This window comes from Cherax quadricarinatus, chromosome 67, assembly GCF_038502225.1.
Source record: "Cherax quadricarinatus isolate ZL_2023a chromosome 67, ASM3850222v1, whole genome shotgun sequence".
Classification (NCBI taxonomy): domain Eukaryota; kingdom Metazoa; phylum Arthropoda; class Malacostraca; order Decapoda; family Parastacidae; genus Cherax; species Cherax quadricarinatus.
This window is the reverse complement of record NC_091358.1, coordinates 473,070-493,069: the sequence shown is the minus strand read 5'-3', so window position 1 is coordinate 493,069 and position 20,000 is coordinate 473,070. Positions and strand designations below refer to the sequence as shown.

Here is a 20,000-nt window from a genome sequence, read left to right as displayed (position 1 = left end):
AATTTTTTTTTTAATGAAAATAAAGAGCACATTTTTTTAAGTGTTATAGGATTAAAATAAAAAAATTAGGGTCAGTACTTATTGAGATACGAGACTGCAAAGTTGGTACTTAATGCTCACCTGACGGCAACATAGTCCTGCCGCTTGCAGAAGTGTTCCCGATATACCATTTTTTCTCGTTTTTATATTTTATATAATTTTTATGTTCAGATAATTACAATTTATTATAGTTCTTGTCATTTCATAACCAATCTTTGTTCTGACACTAATACTGTATTAGGTACTGAAATTGTACTCAAATTATCACAAACACATTGACAGGTGGATTTATACCTGCCTTCGTCATTTACTATTGTCTGGGAATATATACAAAGTATTTATAGGTCCCAGCAATGTTTTGGATACACGGGAGTATAGAAGAAAGGGAGGAGGAGGGGAAGGAAGAAATTCCCTTGAAGCAATGTGTAAGACAAGTGTTCAGTGAAAAGCATCCAGGAAGGCAGCGATAAGATCAGATACGAGATGACATTTGATGGGCTCCAGCAAGGGTGCAGAGATGAGATAGTGCAGATAGAGATAAGCTATGACATTTGATGGGTGCCAGCGAGAGTGCAGAGATAAGGTATGACATTTGATGAGCTCATATCTCTGATTATCTCTCATTTCTGTCTGCTTGTCTCTTTCCATCTCTCTGCTCGTCTCTGTCTCAGAGCCACTGTGAACCAACAGGTATTCTTATGCATTATATCTACAAGCACAGTATAGCACTTTGGATTTTTTAGGTTATCCTAGGTAATTTACACTAACTGTATTTGTGTACCTGTGAGACAGACAGACAGACCCTAAACTTGGTGTTAACATCACTTTCCTCTCAAAGGGGGAGTGTTAATATGACATTACATCAGTGAATCCTTGGTGTTTGCCCCTCTGTTTGCTCCAGCTGGCATTCAGTATAACTGGCACTCCCACAAGGTACTAAGTGGTCCCAGATTTTTTTTAATATTGTGCACACCAAGTGTGAAGACCCATTCTATGTTGACTAGGCATCTCAGGCCAATCATGCCAAATTTAGAGGCAGGAAAAAATAAAATGTATATTTATGTTTGGAGCACTAGTGGTAAGAACATATATACGTTTGGACTGTTTATGGGTTTAAGCCCATCTGACTTTAGTACAATACCTTCATTTTTTTTATTAACACATCGGCCAATTCCTACCAAGGCAGGGTGGCCAGAAGAAAACCTTTCATCATTCACTCCATCACTGTCTTGCCAGAGGGGCACTTTACGCTACAGTTATAAAACTGCAACATTAACACCTGTCCTTCAGAGTGTAGACACTGTACTTTATTTTTATAAACTTGTATTTATATTTTGAGATTAGTACAGTATTTTGTAATGAAATGTTAACACCTACTCTGTTAAGCCAATCCCTGAACACGGGACTTTTATAGAGGAAAGCAGCCTGATTAACGGCATCAGAGTGTTTTAATTATTACACATGGGTTATTACTACACTCGTATGAATCATTGTGCCAGGAAAGGTGGCAGCAATCAGAATCAGTCTAACCCTTTCAGGGTCGGCAGGCCCTCTCCTAAACTTCTTGGTCGGAAATTTTTCGAAAATTTTTTTTTGTGAAATAAGAGGATCTTTACCCGATCATAACGACACCAAAAGTATGAAATTTTATAGAAAACTTACGGAATTATGCTCTCGCGAAGTTAGCAGTCTTGGCAATGTTTACGCAGCGGCGATTTCGCCCACTTTGGAATTGGCCGAAAATAGGGCTCGATGTACCAATTGACAAAAATGATAACTTTCGCTAGAACTTTTTTTTTATATCTAATGAGTACAAGAAACCACCCATTTACTGATTTCAACTATCCAATAAAATGGTCAGAAATTGGCAATTTTGCCAATTTCACACAAATTTCAAAAGATGCCAATTTCCAAATAGGGTCCAGAATAAACAAGACATTCCTGGCACTAAAATAACCTTTCCTCTGTTCATCAGTCACATCCCCAGGCCTCTGTTACATTTCTTTTGCTTTCCACTTTGAATTTTTCTCGAGAGAGAAAAAAAAAAAAAAAAAAAATTAGAAGATTTACTGTTGTGCAGAAATGGTATAAATAATATCAGCACACTTGTGAAAGAATATTAGACTCACCAGTTGACGTGTATTGGATGCACGGCACGATCTGTATTTTTGAACTTATGCAAAAATCAAACATTTCTGCTACTTTGAGCTCAATTTCAAGGTACTTTCCATTGTGAAACCAATGAAAATCATCTCAACTTCTGTAATATGTCTTCCATTCTATAAAATGAGACCGGGAAAACTAGAATACAACCATAAATAGCATATGAAAATACACTGCAAAGTCTCTTGTTTTAAACCAAAAACACTGTCGGAGCTTTTTTTTCTCATTATGCACTGTGCTGCAGGATTTTTTTTTAATACTGCGCACACTGACCACAGACCCATTCTTTCATATGTAGGCCTACCAGCTTTCTCTCGCTAGATTTGAAGGCACTAGAATTTATACCTACTAATACGGAACCAACCCTGGCATGCAAGCCGTACTAGTATGGCGCCAACCCTGAAAGGGTTAAGGAGGGCCATTTCAATTTCTGTAAATCAAGAGCCATCCACTGGCATCAAGGCACTTTCAGGGAAGGTCATTACATTCATGGGATACCTTGAGAACACTCCCATTGCCTGGTCCTAGACCAGACTTCCTGGAGGATCAAGGCTTGATCAACTAGGCTATTATTGCTGGCCACATGCAGTCCAATGTATTAACCACAACCCAGCTGGTCGAGGACCAATTTCAGGAACTTGTCCAGTTTCCTCTTGACAGCTGTAGGTTTGTTGGCAAGTCCTTTTATGCATGGTGAGGGGATCATTGAAGAGTTTGGACCTCCAACATTAAGAGTTCTTTGTGTACTTGTGCCCCATCTGCCAAGTCTCATTATAGTAACACGAGTGTGATTTCTGCATTAAAGTTTGGGACCAGCCCCTCCAGTATTTTTCAGATTTAAATTATGTACCTTTACCTACCTGTGTTCCAAGAAGACAGGACTTCATGTGTTACCAGTAGTTCAGATGCTCTAGCGTATACGAGCAGTAAAGGTTTTCCAGATTTTCCAGCTCGGCAATCTCACCTCAAAGTGGGCCATTAGTATACAGCGGCTGCATTCTAGCTGGAGAGATTAAGTGTCTTAATATCATATTGGCTTAGCATTTCGTCTTGCAACAGTAGCGTGGTCTTCAAGACATCTTGCATCATTACTAGTCTCAGCCATGGGATTTTTGCTCTATTGAATGATTCAAGTTGGTTTTAAAATTATTTAAACTTCCATAGCAGAATTACTGAAACTATAATTAAATATCCATCTGTCCACTTTTCTGGTTATTCCTTTTGCACACATTTTGTGCAGTCACACTTATGCTGGAACTTTACTATTCTCAGAGCAGTACCGAGCGTTTTTCCATTGCACCCACGAGCAAGACATGTCCGATATGTAAGCAGGAGTGTGTAGTCTCCCAAACACGGCAGTGATAAGGTGACCAGAAACCCAAACCAGGCTTGACAGTGAAATTTATTATAGACCAGCTCAGACCACCACTGATGCCAACTGTATTGAAGTGGTCTTAGAGATTACTGCACAATAACCCACCCCCTTTTAAGCTTAAGTGTTTCAGTTAGTATATTTGTAACATCCCATTCATAAGACTGGTAGATCTGCCTTTTCTTACAGCAGCACTGTACACAAGACAATAAAACAGCCATGTTACAACGTGTAAACTTCTTAATATCCTTTATTACACGGCAAATCAAGGTATCATAAAAACAGCAAAGCACCAGTCAAATTTTGCTTATTGCCAGGACAAAAAGTTTCGTGCAAAACTGCTTTCTTCTGTATGTGTAAACCCCCATAAAAATTAATACTAAAACTGAATTTAATCTGAAATATGTAAGTGCTTTTGCATACCAAGACTTAAAAATTAATTACTATAATTTATAATATAAAAGTTAACTTTTTTTTAGATTATAGCAAAAGGTCTGTTATATCTAGCTATTCCAATATACTGAAATTAAAATTTTTAATATTTTCAATTTGCATATAGTTTTAGCTTCCCTAATTATTAGAAGATGGCAGAATAATTTTACCAAATTGCTGAACTGGGTAAAATGATGCAACAGCAATTTTTATGGTGCTTAGGCCTTATTCTCTAGCAGGCAGAAGCACATGTCATGGAACAATCAAGGAAACTAATATCAGCAGTAATTAAGAAAAAATTACTACATGAGCAGTACAGATATATCTTAATGACAGATTTGAATATAAAATCATTTGTTCAAGTACAAAAGTACCACCAAATAATAAGCACTATTAATACAATAACTCATTTGTGTACTCTAGAATTTACAAAAGTTTAAATAGTTTCTTGATCTAGCAAAAACTTTTATCCCTATTCACAATACATAATACAAACTATACAAAAAACATTTTTCCTCTTCCCAACCACACTCCTCCCCTTAGAAACAACAATTTAAAGAACTATGTCAAATGATGCATCACACAAACCCATTCAACAGAGCTTAGAAAAGTCACAAATCCCACCATACGATATGGGAAGAATGTGGTTGGGCGAGCATGCCAATCACTTCACTTCTGCGGCAGTATACACTTGGGTTTCTATTGGCAGACTGTTGCATCACAATGAGGCTAAGTTACCCCCACTTATAATTTATACATCATTTCTGAATGAAGTCTTGCCGCATATACTGAGAGAAAAGTATTAATTTAGCGATATCTCCGCTTAAGACTAATCTGTCTATGCTGAGTAACAAAATCAAGTCGTGTAGAATCTATTATCCTCTTAACCCCAAGATACCTGGCTTGCAGAACCTTGTACACTGACCATGAATGTCATGGTCTGTGTTAAGGCACAGCAACACTATTCCTATCACTTTTTTGTGCACACAGAGGACAAAAGCCTCTTCATACTGCAGGCTTCAGACATAGAAAAACTCATGGACTAAGAGTATGCATTCTCCAAGAGATTAAATATGAGGCTAATACTAATAGCTGGTAAGTGTGGACGTGTTCTTAAATATCTTGGGGAACAACTAATTTGGCAACCCACTATAGCGAGGTTGTGTTGCTGCTGGACATGATTGCTGACTCCAGTTAAGGAGGGGACACGACTAAGCTTGACGGTGGAATGGCTTGTGGCTTTGCACAGTGTATTCTTTTATTCTTCAACCTTATCTCCGTCCTCAGTCTTCTGTAAAAGGTATGATATACATTAATCAAGGGCTCAGCCTAAAAATAAAATACGAATACATAAATATGGAAGTTTTAACATTTATAAAGCAATGATACAATTTCAGCACATGCTAATGAAAATAAAATTTACTCTTACACAAGCTGAAACCAGTCCTCAAAATTAAAGCCACTCACACTAACAAGCCCACGACAAAAAGAAAAACACTATTGCATTAAAACACAGCAGCTATTAAATGAATTTAATGTCAAAAATTACCAAAATTTCCAAGGTATATGTATATATAATATATATATATATATATATATATATATATATATATATATATATATATATATATATATATATATATATATATATATATATATATATACATATACATATATACATATATACATATATACATATATACATATATACATATATACATATATATATACATACACACACACACAATATACACACATATATACACACATATACACACATATACACACATATACACACACATGTACACACAATATACACACACAATATACACACACACACAATATACACACACACACACAATATACACACACACAATACACACACACACACAATATACACACACACACAATATATACACACACACACAATATATACACACACACACAATATACACACACACACAATATACACACACACACACAATATACACACACAAATATACACACACACACACAATATACACACACACACACACAATATACACACACACACACAATATACACACACACACACAATATACACACACAAATATACACACACACACACCAATATACACACACACACACAATATACACACACACAATATACACACACACACACAATATACACACACACACAATATACACACACACACAATATACACACACACACAATATACACACACACACAATATACACACACACACAATATACACACACACACAATATACACACACACACACAATATACACACACACACACAATATACACACACACAATGTACACTGTACACACACACACACACACACACACACACACACACACACACACACACACACACACACACACACACACACACACACACACACACACACACACAATGTATACATATTTTAAATTGAGAGCAATCGCCTGCCAAGGCAGGGTGACCCAAAACACTCATTAAAATTCACTATCACTCTTTCCAGAAGTGTGTTGACATTACCCTTCAAGACCACAACATCCCTCACCCCTTCAGAGTGCAGCAACTGCTCCTGCCACCTCCAGAATAGTCCAGCTAACCGGTTTCTACAGATCTTTTCATCACGTCCTAATGAACTCTTAAAACCACTCTTCTCCAGTCACTAACATGTTTACACATGCCTGTTGGATGTATAGGCTTCTAACAGTTTCACAATTTCTCAAAATTAACATAACTTAAGCAAAATCTATACCATCTACCTTCTATGGATTAATATTAGTGTTAATGCCACTCGAACAACCATCAGAACTAAAGTGTGCATACAAAGTACTTTTATATAAAACATTACATTAGTAAGGTGAAACAAAAACAATGATCTTTGTGTTCATAGTATTTAAAGTAAGTTGGTATCCAAGGCTATAAATAATGGTACTAACAGACCAGTTAGTAACAAGTTCATAAAATCATACAAAAATGCCAATCAAGTTTTCCTAGCACTGGCCAACTTTTTGGCAAATGTTATCATGCTCTTTTGTCTTTGGTGGTTTAAAAGGTCTTCTGCAAGAACTATTTAAAAAAATAAAAAATTTTACTTGTTCAGCTTAAGCAAATTAACACCAGCATGTGTAGATCTGCATAAAATTATAGTAAATGTATTTAAAGTAAATCAATCGTTACACAGCTTGTATGGGAAATTTTAAACAACTGCAGTTATTACCAGAAGATTTAAATTTCCCTGGATAATAACCATAATTTAACTGAAATTTAGAATTCTAAATGTGGCTCATTTGGACATCTTTGTCATCTCAGAATATATCCCATATCTAATGTTTTTGTGCAAACTATCAAACTTGCAGCCTGACATATACTACCCAGTAATATGCACATCTATTATCAATGACAAATTAATTTTTTTTCTTCTGGAAATTGTACTGGTGATTAAGAAAACTAGAGGCTAACTTCTTTTTTTACTTAGAAATTGCTTTTAAAGCATTACAACTTCTGGGGAAAAAAGAAACTAAACTAATGGAACTCATTCATAAATAATTAAGAAAATGCACTAGTTTTAAAACTACAAAAAACATGCATGCATTATATACTACAGTGGGATTAAAAACAGACTTGTTACAGTTGTGTCAAACACCCATGCATACCTTTCCCACTACATCAACCATTGCATGCTTGGCAGCAGTCTGATACCCCATCAGGGTGGGCAAAATGCAAAATTGACAATATGCTCAACAAAGTAGCTGATCACAGTTTAGGGTGGTTCATTACTACTTGTCCAACTACAGTACCTATCATCTACAGAAATAAGCAGCAAGCTAAAACAATTTGAAAATTAAGAAAAAGTTCTCACCTTGTAATAGAGAAAAGTATTGTACTTCCAAACTTGTGTGATAAACAAGTGTAGAGAGGAAACTTTTACAACTGGTTAAGAAATATTAAGATTCTACATGCTTCTGTAATTACCAACAAATGGGTAATGTCTCACACAAACATGTACAAGTACAAATATCCATTACCCCTTCCCCACCCCTCAGCCATATTTTAATCAGATCAGACCTGCCCATAAGAATAAAGAATATTTAGAAAGCTGCCAAAGAGCAAAAAACTACAGAAAGATTCTGCAAGTTAATGACCATATTATCCATTCCAACGAGAGAGAGTAAAAAAGAAAGTAGTAGTAGTTGGAAAAATATCAGGACAAATCCACAAGTAGAATTTTAACACAAGAATACAAATTAATCTTTGCAAGACTAGAACAGACATTGGAAATAAGAAACTTAATAAACCAAACAAGTAACCACTTCTAAATTAGATACAATTGTATGAAAGAGCATCTCATTTTGGCCAAGACAATAAGAAAGGAGACATGGCCATATTGGTAAAGGAAGCCCACTAAGCTAAAGAAATCAACTAAAAAGCTAGTGTCTAAATTCTAGTGGTAGAGATCATGAGTACAGAAACTGCACTGTAAAGGCTTTCAATCCACAATTTACCAGATGGGTAAGAACTGTGCAAGATAAACTTGATATTACATAGTATTCAAGTACCTCATGGTTAAGCATTGCATTTCTGAGTAACTTTTTTGTTATATCGTTATATTAATTTTATTTCAAATTCCCCTTCAAAAATTTGACAGCATTTGCACCATAAAGTTTTAAAGGCAGTATGGTATATGAGCCTAAGAAAACCTGAGGACAAGAGTCCCAAAGACAAGCACAAAAATGACTCCCAGAGCTAAAAATAAGAGTTAAGAAAGGCTGAGAGAAACGGACATACCATCTTTGGCAAACTGGTAATATTTTTTGTATTAAAGGGTACAAAAGAACTGACAAGGAAACTTCCCTAACACTAACAGGCAAAACAGAGGGCATTCATGCGTGTAAAAGGGAGCTGCAAAAAAGATGCCAGAAAAATTCTTTGCAAACACAGTAAAACAATGCAATGAATTACGAGGTAGTAGTACTACAGGTGCTACAACCACTGGAAGTAACACCACCTTAGCTCCTGCAGCTACAAGTACAAAATTAAATATTTACTCTTACCCAAAACATCCTGTGAAAACAACCTGATTATTATATATTAAATCAGGATAGGTATAGCAAATTTACAAAAAAAAAATCACTAAAGATGTGTAATGAAAATACACAAAGATAACTATTCTACTTCATGACTGGATTAACACCATCTCTGAATAATGGTCTGAAATGAAAGGATTCTGCAGTCTATATATTTTAAAGTATAATACACTTACAAATGAAAGGAATTATGTACTGGATTAGCCACAAATAAATTATAAAACTGGCAAAGAGCAAAGTTCTCTGGGTAGATGCGAGTAATTGTGGGCAAGTCTCACCTGTTGTGTAGTATCCTGTTGTGCACTCTGTTCAGGTGTGGACTCGCTTGTCTGAATCACTTCTGACTGTTGTGGGGGTTGAGCTGTAGCTTCCTCACTGACTGTAGAACTTTCCTGAACAGTAACCCCCTCCTGAGCAGAAGAGTCCTGGGCAAGAGTGACTTCTACAACAGGAGATGATACTTGTTCAGGAACTTCCACAAGAGCAGCAGCTTCCTCTGCAGGTGCCTGCTCCTCAGCAGGAGAGGACTCTGGTGAAGGTGCCTCCTCCTGAACTGGAGCAGTCTCCTGAGCAGGAACAGCTTCCTGCTGGGGTCGAGACTCTACAACAGGGACCTCCGTACTGGCAACACTTTCCTCCACCTGATGAAGGCACCCATCAGCACAAGGCATTCATGCACCAGCCACACCACAACACTGCATCAACTGACACTTGGCAGCTATTAGTGCTTGTCAGCATATATTTAGTTTGAAGCTAATAAGCTGCTGCAGTGCTGTTGTGTTCAGTTTGATAATTTGAACAGGAAGGAATGCTAAGGAATTGAGAAAGCAAAGTGTTGTACATTGAGATTTTGAAAATTACATGGTAGATGCAAACTTCACAATACGTAAGACCTGCCAAATCAAAAATGCAATCTACACAGAAGCCACATATATCCTAAGAATCACAGCAGTTTCAAGAAGAAAACCAATTTTAGTGCCAATGTCTGGTATAGCAGCACAACAGTGACCAAAGTGGTGAGAACAAAAACCAGCCCACAAACTTCCCATCAAACTATGATAAAACTTACATCTTCAGTCTTTTTCTTCTCCTGAACTGGCTCAGGAGTTTCAGCAGTAGTCTCCTCAACAGGGGCACTCTCAGCTGCAGCTTCTTCCTGTTTGATTGAAAATTAAAATTTAATATGTGAAACTTCTTGAAGATGCTTTCTAATCTAAACTTTAGAACACTGAGCTGTGCAATACATTTTATCAAGGCTTACACGACTCAAACTGATCCCCTACTGAGCGAAAGCCCACTGAAAGTTTCCTCTTGGAGTACATTTATGTGTACAATTTTTCTTCTACTGGAAAGAAATTTATTAAAGAAAAATGTGTCTTGTTTGATACGCCAACTACTAGAACAATTTAGCTATTCAGCACTTTCAACAGTTGCTAACAAATCTGCTCTATCTTCATAACTACTTCACAAGATAATATGCAAACTGTGTGTACAGTAGGGCCCCACTTCATGGAGTTTTGCTTTACGGTGTTCTGCTAATATGGACATTTCAAATTATGACCAAAACTCGCTATATGTCTCCCCCCACTTGACTTTCTAATGTGGTCACTGCACCCCACCTGGTTTGTTTACATTCTCCATGAGCACCACATCTCCATTATGTCTGGAAACTTTCCAAAATTTCAATAATTATACTTACGTGTACCTAAATAAACTTGCACACTGTGCTGACATGCAGGTACACATTAAAATCACTAAGTGCATCTTATTATTCTTGAGGATGCCATATTAATAATAATACACAATAATAATCACTGAGGCACATTAAATGTCGTATATTACGTTAATATAAAGATTTTCATTAATCCATCTATTTTTTTTTCAAAATTATATAACAAACATGCTATGTAACATACAAACATGATAAATACACCCCACAGTAGAATAAATTAACAAATACAAGATGCTAGGTGTAGATGAACACACATCAACCAAAAACAGATGCCATCTGCTTACACCCTCCTCTCCTCTCATTTACTCTTTCTCTCTCGCGTTTATTCATTTTTACATTATTTACTCACCTCTCACCCTACATTAAGACTACAAATATTTTAAGGTATGTAATGAGTGTACTGTATATGCATTTTATCGCTCTAGGGCGCGGGCAATCACTCGCCTGAGCCTAGAGCGAACAGGTGGCGGGCGATCACTCACCTGCCACCTGTTCAGTTTGTGTTTTTATATTGTCTGAACTCTCTGTATCTCTTCCTCTCTTGTTTACTATTTCATTAACTAGTTGGTTCTTGCTGACGATGGCTTAATGTGATAAACGAAGAGTTGTAAGCCTCTTAATTTAAGTGCCAAGTTAGAAATGATTAAACTTAATGAACTTACTTTTTTGGGTTATCCTAGGTTCTCTACACACATGCTGCTATGTATGATAATGTATGTAACTATTTATGTATATCTGAAACTTACTAACAAGGTATGTCGATGGCTGAGATAGCCATCAAATACAATTACATACAGCAGTGTGTGTGTGTGTATGTAGAGAACCTAGGATAATCCAAAAAAAGTCAGACAAAGCAACTTAATGCTGACACGTTCATATTAATATTCAAAGTGACTTAATGCTTCACACATTCATATTAATATTTTAAGGTATGTAACAAGTGTACTGTGTGTGTGTATTTTACTTTTTATGTTCTTTAATGCCTAGTTCTATTGTTAACATAATACATGTTAGTGTGAACCTGTTATCTAGCATTAATATGCATCTACAAGTGGGAAAAAAGGGTGTTCCGCTTTACGGCAGTAGCCTGGAACCTAACCCGCCGTATAACTGGGGCCCTACTGCATTTATTATTGGGAAAAAGCCCAGCACTGTGCATAGCCAAATTCTGGCAGGCATAAGTTAAGAATAATAACTAAAACCTCACCACAAGGAGGCAAGCAAGAAAAAAAAAAAAAGTGAATTACAGTGAAACTCAGAATAAGGGACTAATAGGAGGGAGGTGTGCCTGCTTAAATTAAAATCTTGTTGCACTGCAGTGAGTGGACATGCCAAGAAACACTAATACAGCACTAAATTAACTGAAAATGAAAGATAAAAGTACAGTACAGTACTATGTAACAAGCATTGTAAATTCTGGGTTAATTTAGACCAAATGACTAGTATGCAAGCAAAGAAACCAACATGGCTGGGGCAACGGCTCTGCTTCCCCAGGAATAAGGAAAATGGACACTCCTATACAATTGCACTATAAACTTTCACAGAAAACACTAGTGAACTTTAATAGCCAACACCCTTGCTTTCACTTAAGCATTTTTCCTAGAAAATATATGGAAGTAAGTGCGCAATTTAGGGTAATCAGAGCATAATAAGCCTTACCTTTGCTGCTTCCTCCTTTACTTCATCTTGAACAACAGCTTCCTCTGCTGGAGCTTTTTCTTCCTGAAATTATGAATAAGCAGTGAGACAGTCTATATAAAATGTTGCCTGTGGATTCTCAATGGGGGAGAAGAGTACCTCAGTTCCTCTGTTATGGTACATAGCAGGCAATATGCCATATCTGGCCATCTTCCCCAGAGGTATCCACCAAGAAACATCCTCCTGGGAAAATGTCAGATTTATCTTCCATGTCTGTCTGGGCCAAAGAAATTGCTTTCCTGTGAGACCAAGATTTTTCCCAGATTCCTAAAACAATTTACAGCTCAACTTTCAGAGCATCTTTTTTTTTCTTCAGCAGGGAAGGGCTCACTATTGGAGGGCATAGGCATGATGGCTTCCTTAAGAAGCAAGTCTAAAACTAGAAAGGTAAGTGAACAAGTGCCTTACTAGAATGTTAGGCAAATAAATGATTAAGGATGTTTTCTTACCAGTTTGGTTCTGTTAGTAAGTTAGTATACAGTACCCAGTACTTGTTGGCTCAAGGCAAACTTGCCTTGATATACCTTTGACGAGTCTAGTATCTTTCTAGTGATCTGGTGCTAGCCTGGTCAATCTGGCTGTTGCTGCTGGAGACCCACTGCCCTACATATCCATCACAGCCTGGTTGATCTGGTACCTTGTGAACATACTTGTTCCAGCAGTGTTTCTGATATCTTCTGGCGAGATGTTGAATAATCTGAAGCCACGAATGTCCATACAGTGTTCCGTTATTGTGCCCACCGCACCCCTGCTCTTCACTGGGTTTATCTTGCACTTCCTCCCCTCTCTCTCACTCCAGTATGTAATGGCAGTGTGTGGATTTGGGACCAGGCCCTCTAGTACCTTTCAATTATATATGCATCTCTCCTCCGCTCCAGTGAGTACACATTCGAGACTAAGGCGTTTCCAGAAATTTAACCCTTTCAGGGTCGAGAGGCCCTCTCCTAACCTTGTTCTCAGGGTTAGAAAATTTTTCAAGAAAAAAAAAAATCTTTTTCTGATCATAATGACACCAAAATTATGGAATGTGATGGAAAACTTATGAAATTATGCTCTCACGAAGTTAGCGATCTCGATGATGTTTACGCATTGGCGATTTCGCCCACTTTGAGCCCTATTTTCTGTAAATTCCAATGTACCAGTCTACAAAAATCATAACCATTTCACTAGAACTCCACTTTTTCTATCGAATGAGTACAAGAAATCACCCATTTACCGATTTCAACTATCCAATAAAGTGGTCAGAAATTGGCAATTTTGCTAATTTCACACAGGGTCCAGAATAAACAAGACACATTCCTGGCACTAAAGTAACATTTTCTGTTCATTAGTCATGTCCCCAGGCCCCTCTTACATTTCTTTTGCTTTCCACTTTGGATTTTTATTCTCACAAAAAAGTAGAAGATTCACTGTTATGCAGACTATTGCATTAGTGGAGAAATGATATAAATAACATCAGCACACTTGTGAAAGAATATCAGACTCGCCAGTTGACATGTATCGGACGCATGGCATGATTTGTTTACTTTTGAACTTTGGCAAAAATTGAACATTGCTGCTACTTTGAGCTCAATATCAAGGTACTTTTCATCGTGAAACCAATCAAAATCATCTCAATTTCTGTAACGTGTTTTCCATTCTATAGAATAAGACCAGGAAAACTAGAATACAACCATAAATACCATACGAAAATACACTGCAAAATCGCCGTTTTAAACCAAAAAGTTTTTTTTTTTCTCATTATGCACTGTGTGCTGCAGGTTTTTTTTTATACTGTGCACACTGACCACAGACCCATTCTTTCATATGTAGGCCTACCAGCTTTCTCTCACTAGATTTGAAGGCGCTAAGATTTACCCATTCTAGTACGGCACCAACCCTGGCATGCAAGCCGTACTAGTACGGCACCAACCCTGAAAGGGTTAAAGGCTTTACTGGCTCTATGCAGGCCATAAATGATCTATTTGTTCAAGCTCTGATATTTCTCCTGCCATGAACAGGGCTGTCAACACTGAGCAATATTCCATGTGGGGAAGCACTAGCAATTTGAAGAGTATCACCAGTGGCATTATTTCCCTTTTTTTCAAGGTTTTCAATACCTACCTTGTCATTCTCCTGGCTATCATGTCCTTCGTCTTATGTTCTTTGAAAGAAAGATCAGCTGACAGTTATTCCCAAGTCTTTCACATGTTCCTTTTGTTCTATTTAATGATCCTCTTGAGTTTTGTATACAGTGTTCCTCTTGAGTTAATCATTCTTTCTATAGTTAAGCAGTTGAAACTGAAAAACGCTGCTTATATCTTCCTGTAATTCTTCAGTGTCTTCTACCATTGTGACTTTCATGCTTACACCTACCATCCGACTTACAACCTGCTCGACATACGACAATTCGACTTACGACCGTGTTTTTTATGCCAAATTTCTGGGAAATAAACAAGTGTTTGTGTTGTACACAGTGTTTATCCTAAACCTTACAGTATAAAATACAGTACTAACAGCATAAAAAGTAAACTAAAACATGAAATACCAAAATAAAACAAAATAAAGTCATTACAAAAATGTTACGTTGATATTCAGTAGTAAAGTTCGACTTGCGTCCAATTCGACTTACGACCTGTTTCTCGGAACCGAACTCGTTCATAAGTCGGATGGTAGGTGTATTTTGGCGTCATCTGCAATTGATACAAAACTGACGGGTGTTTTTACCCATGTCTGCTATGAGGATGAGAAATAACAGTAGTGCAAAGACAATGCCTTGGGGAATCAACCTTTTTACCTCGCTGATGCTGGATTTTGCTCTGTTTACTACTACTATTTGTGTTGTGTGTGTCAGGAACCAAAAATCCATCTGCCTACCTTCCCCATAATGCCTATGGCCCTCAATTTGTGTGCTATCACCCCATGACTGCATTTGTCAAATCTCTTTGTAATGTCTGTCGCATTGCATTTTGGTTGCCTTCCAATGCCTCCATAACTGTCACTGGTTCGGCAGCTGTAACAGGTATGATCGTCCTGCTCTAACACCATGCTGGTTTGGGTTATGCCAGTTGTGCCGTTCCACAAAATTTGTAATCCGACATCTCGTCACTCTTTCAAAGATTTTTGTTGCATTTTGTATGAGACTGGGGTCCGACATACTCGGGATTTTGTTTCAGCGTTTGCCATGTTCCATTTTCCCCATTACAAGGGTCAAATTGAAAGCAAGAAGCCTTACTCTGGCATTAATGTCATTAACAGCATTATTTTTTACATACCTAAAATTACCCTATATTGATAAAAGCCAAGTAATTTTTTTTTTCCTCCCCCTCTCAACAAGTTGGCCGTCTCCCACCGAGACAGGGCGAACCCCCCCCCCCCCCCCCCCCCCCCCCAAAAAAAAAAAAAAAAAAAAAAAAAAAAATACCCAAAAAGAAAATACTTTCATCATCATTCAACACTTTCACCTCACCTTGCACCAAGTAAAATCTGTACTAAAATATATTAGTTTACAAATTTGACACCTGTAGTTTTGACTAGTTTCCACTCAAGTTTTCCGAAGACTTACCTCTGGTGCAGTTTCCTCAGCAGCTGCAGTTTCTTCTTTTTGTTCCTAAATTTATAATATTTATTAGAATATGATCAGTAATATTTGGCAAATATGTAAAAAATATTTATCAATATATAGTTATTATTTCAAGCTCTGATGAATCAAATATGACTTTTACAATGGCAAGACAGTTATAGTATAACCCTACACCAGTATACTTCAATATAGTATACAAGGTAAAAGTCTGACAGCAAGCATTTAAAAAAACATTTTAATAGCATCAATTCTCCACCATTAGGAAGCCCATTTAGCCTTATATTTTACTAGAAACCAGTTTAAGCATTAGACTGAGCTGGTTAAATCTTAAATTATCATGATGCTATTGTACCCCAAAACTGCATCCCATATAAATTAGCAGCAAAATGTTTGTATGGGAAGTGCTGAGACATCCATCCCCCATCAACATGGAAGGTGTCAAGACATCCAACCCCCATCCACAATGAAACATCCCCTCCCCCATTGAACAAGAAGAACCTGTAAGACAACTCCCAGTTTATATGGGACATGCCAAAACATCAATCCCCTCCCCCATATACACAGGAGGCTCCATGACATCCACCTTCCACACCAGGTGGTGCCAAGATAATCCTCCATCTGCACGGGAAGTGTCAAGACATCTCCAATTAACAGGGCCAGTGCCACAATGTCTCCAGTCTATAGGAGAGGCATCAAGATATGCCCAACAGCACTCCCTTCAAGATAGCATCCCAAAAAACATTCCCTCGTCTACATGGGATGGCTGGAAGTCTCGTCTCATGCAACCCTCCACACACTACGCATAAAGAAATTTAAAAGTAAACAGGCAACATATATATTAGCCGCAAAAAAAAAAAAAAAAAAAAAAAAAAAAAAAAAAAAAAAAAAAAAAAAAAAAAAAAAAAAATTAAAATAGAATAAAATAAAAAAATTGCATAGCATATGGTAGCCTAAGAATGGTGCACTAATTCAACCTGTACTAAATTTCAGTCTCTAAATCATCCCATTATGGTAAAGTGACATAACCTATATAAATATTTGATCAGCTGTAAGTTTCCAATTACTTGCATCTCCAGAGTCTGGTTGGTCTACTCGCACTATCCTACATTATGTTGAGGCAAGATTTAACATATTAATTCAGTGTTGGCAGTATTGCGACAGTTATAGAAGAGACCTAGAGTGTTGACAGCTGCTCCCAGATGGAAGTTCAGAGTTAAGAAAATACAAATTTGCTTCAAGCATCACAATACTGATTTGATGAGAGTTTGAGGTAACCACAAGGATACATGACCTGTTAAAGGTGGGCACTTTTCACCAGGAAATTGTTTTATGCGATATATACCTGCTCAGCAGCATGATGGCAGTTGTCACACGTTCCATCAGTTGACGAGATCCTTGCATGTGCTCCACAATGTATGCAACCCACCTCGCTCACCTCAACAGGCTCGGAAATAATGCGCACACTACTTTCTGATACACTTGTGATATTTTCTGCTACTGTCACTAACTCTTGTGAAGACTGTTGTGATACCTCAAAATTTTCTTCAATAAGGGTGCTACTGATAGTTTCCTCCAAATTATCTTCAAAACGAGGTAAGCACTCAGGGTTAGTGTCACACAATTCTGCTTCAACTATTGTTATAGGTTCTATTACTAAAGGGGAACATTCAAGGGAGTCTATAGTGTCAAGGTTAAGGATTATTTCCTCTTTAACTGGAGTGTAAGGAAGGACGGACTCTTGGTTAAATTCAAATACCTGAGACACCCCAGCAGCAGCAGTCAATTCCACAACAGGAGAAGATTCTTCAGTCACATTAGTTTCAACTTCAGGGGCAGACTCCGCAACAGGGGCAGACTCCGCAACAGGGGCAGACTCCGCAACAGGGGCAGACTCCGCAACAGGGGCAGACTCCGCAACAGGGGCAGACTCCGCAACAGGGGCAGACTCCGCAACAGGGGCAGACTCCGCAACAGGGGCAGACTCCGCAACTCCGCAACAGGGGCAGACTCCGCAACAGGGGCAGACTCCGCAACAGGGGCAGACTCCGCAACAGGGGCAGACTCCGCAACAGGGGCAGACTCCGCAACAGGGGCAGACTCCGCAACAGGGGCAGACTCCGCAACAGGGGCAGACTCCGCAACAGGGGCAGACTCCGCAACAGGGGCAGACTCCGCAACAGGGGCAGACTCCGCAACAGGGGCAGACTCCGCAACAGGGGCAGACTCCGCAACAGGGGCAGACTCCGCAACAGGGGCAGACTCCGCAACAGGGGCAGACTCCGCAACAGGGGCAGACTCCGCAACAGGGGCAGACTCCGCAACAGGGGCAGACTCCGCAACAGGGGCAGACTCCGCAACAGGGGCAGACTCCGCAACAGGGGCAGACTCCGCAACAGGGGCAGACTCCGCAACAGGGGCAGACTCCGCAACAGGGGCAGACTCCGCAACAGGGGCAGACTCCGCAACAGGGGCAGACTCCGCAACAGGGGCAGACTCCGCAACAGGGGCAGACTCCGCAACAGGGGCAGACTCCGCAACAGGGGCAGACTCCGCAACAGGGGCAGACTCCGCAACAGGGGCAGACTCCGCAACAGGGGCAGACTCCGCAACAGGGGCAGACTCCGCAACAGGGGCAGACTCCGCAACAGGGGCAGACTCCGCAACAGGGGCAGACTCCGCAACAGGGGCAGACTCCGCAACAGGGGCAGACTCCGCAACAGGGGCAGACTCCGCAACAGGGGCAGACTCCGCAACAGGGGCAGACTCCGCAACAGGGGCAGACTCCGCAACAGGGGCAGACTCTCGAGTCACATTAGGTTCTTCAACCTGCGGTGCAGCTTCAGCTTCAACTAAGGACGGAGAAGATACTGCAACTGGGACATCAATCGGTGCCGATTCCTGGACAAGGCTGGACCCGACAGCAGAGCTTGCTCCTACTACAGGTGTGGAGTCTTCAACTAGTGCTGCTTCCTGTGGTTGTTCTGGGATGGCAGCCTGTTCAATTAGAGTATCAAGTGTGGCATGATCAACTAGCTCTACACACACAGGCTGAAGGGTTTCCACGGATGTTACAGACATCTGAACACTATCACATTCAGGTGAGGCTTCCGATACCACTTCCAACTCTGTGTGCGAGGGAGCTGGGGAGGCTTCAGACTCCGAGACCTGTTCGGGCTGAGCGAGGGGGGCATTTTGGTCGGCCTGAGGCTCAGGGGGGGTGGGGGATGGGGTGGCCGGGAAAATGGGGGCACTGAAGGGTGATGGAGCTGCCTCGGATGTCGCCTCCGGCAAGCTCTAAAAGGGGCAAGTGGCAAAAGGTAAACTTACCACTGAGATTTTCTAATTTTGTTGAATAATTAAGCCACCCCTACATTATGTGGTCAGTGAATGTACATTCATCCTCCGAACTAACATTCATCCGACAAGTGCTTCCATTCTCAAATTCTTTTCAAACTTACTGAAAGTTTAAAGCAAAAAGAAAGTGAGAAATACAAGTTTCTGAAGTATAACTTGTTAAGCAAGGATACCATTAGGCATTATGTAAGCAAATTGTACTTTACATGCTCTCAATATTTTAAGATTTTTAATACTGTTCTTTAAGTAATTAATGTATGTTCAAAATCCTTTTCATCATAGCTGTGACATTCTTTTAAATAAATGGCAAACTTCAATAATAAAATTGGTCAAACACTTTACATTCGTGTTAGTAATTAAAAGTTCATCATGCTTTGCCAGCAAGACATCACTAAAACTGAGAAAAACCACAAATTCTACATGATATTGGTGGGAGACATTACAGCAAGGTAGTTACGCACCATGCAGAGATCTTCGTATATCTTTACCAACAGTACGCAGAGTTTGGTTCCATTTTTTCCATTGCTCAGTACAAATAAGCATAGTTTACTCTTGCTGGCTGC

The 20,000-nt window shown here is 39.1% G+C and overlaps 1 protein-coding gene across 2 annotated transcripts in view; it reads right to left on the bottom strand.

Moving 5' to 3' along the window:
* Positions 1-3,796: 3,796 nt before the first annotated feature.
* LOC128699643 (uncharacterized abhydrolase domain-containing protein DDB_G0269086) overlaps positions 3,797-20,000 on the bottom strand; it is a 63,096-nt gene continuing 46,892 nt past the window's right edge. The window contains exons 3-7 of one of the 2 annotated variants that reach the window (XM_053792382.2): positions 16,066-16,110; positions 12,483-12,545; positions 10,161-10,247; positions 9,370-9,732; positions 3,797-5,297 (exon numbers count right to left, since the gene is read on the bottom strand). In XM_053792382.2, coding sequence (XP_053648357.1) covers positions 5,265-5,297; positions 9,370-9,732; positions 10,161-10,247; positions 12,483-12,545; positions 16,066-16,110 — 591 coding nt within the window. In that variant the 3' untranslated portion in view covers positions 3,797-5,264. The remainder of the gene's footprint in view (positions 5,298-9,369; positions 9,733-10,160; positions 10,248-12,482; positions 12,546-16,065; positions 16,111-20,000) is intronic. The other variant, XM_053792385.2, reaches the window with a different exon arrangement.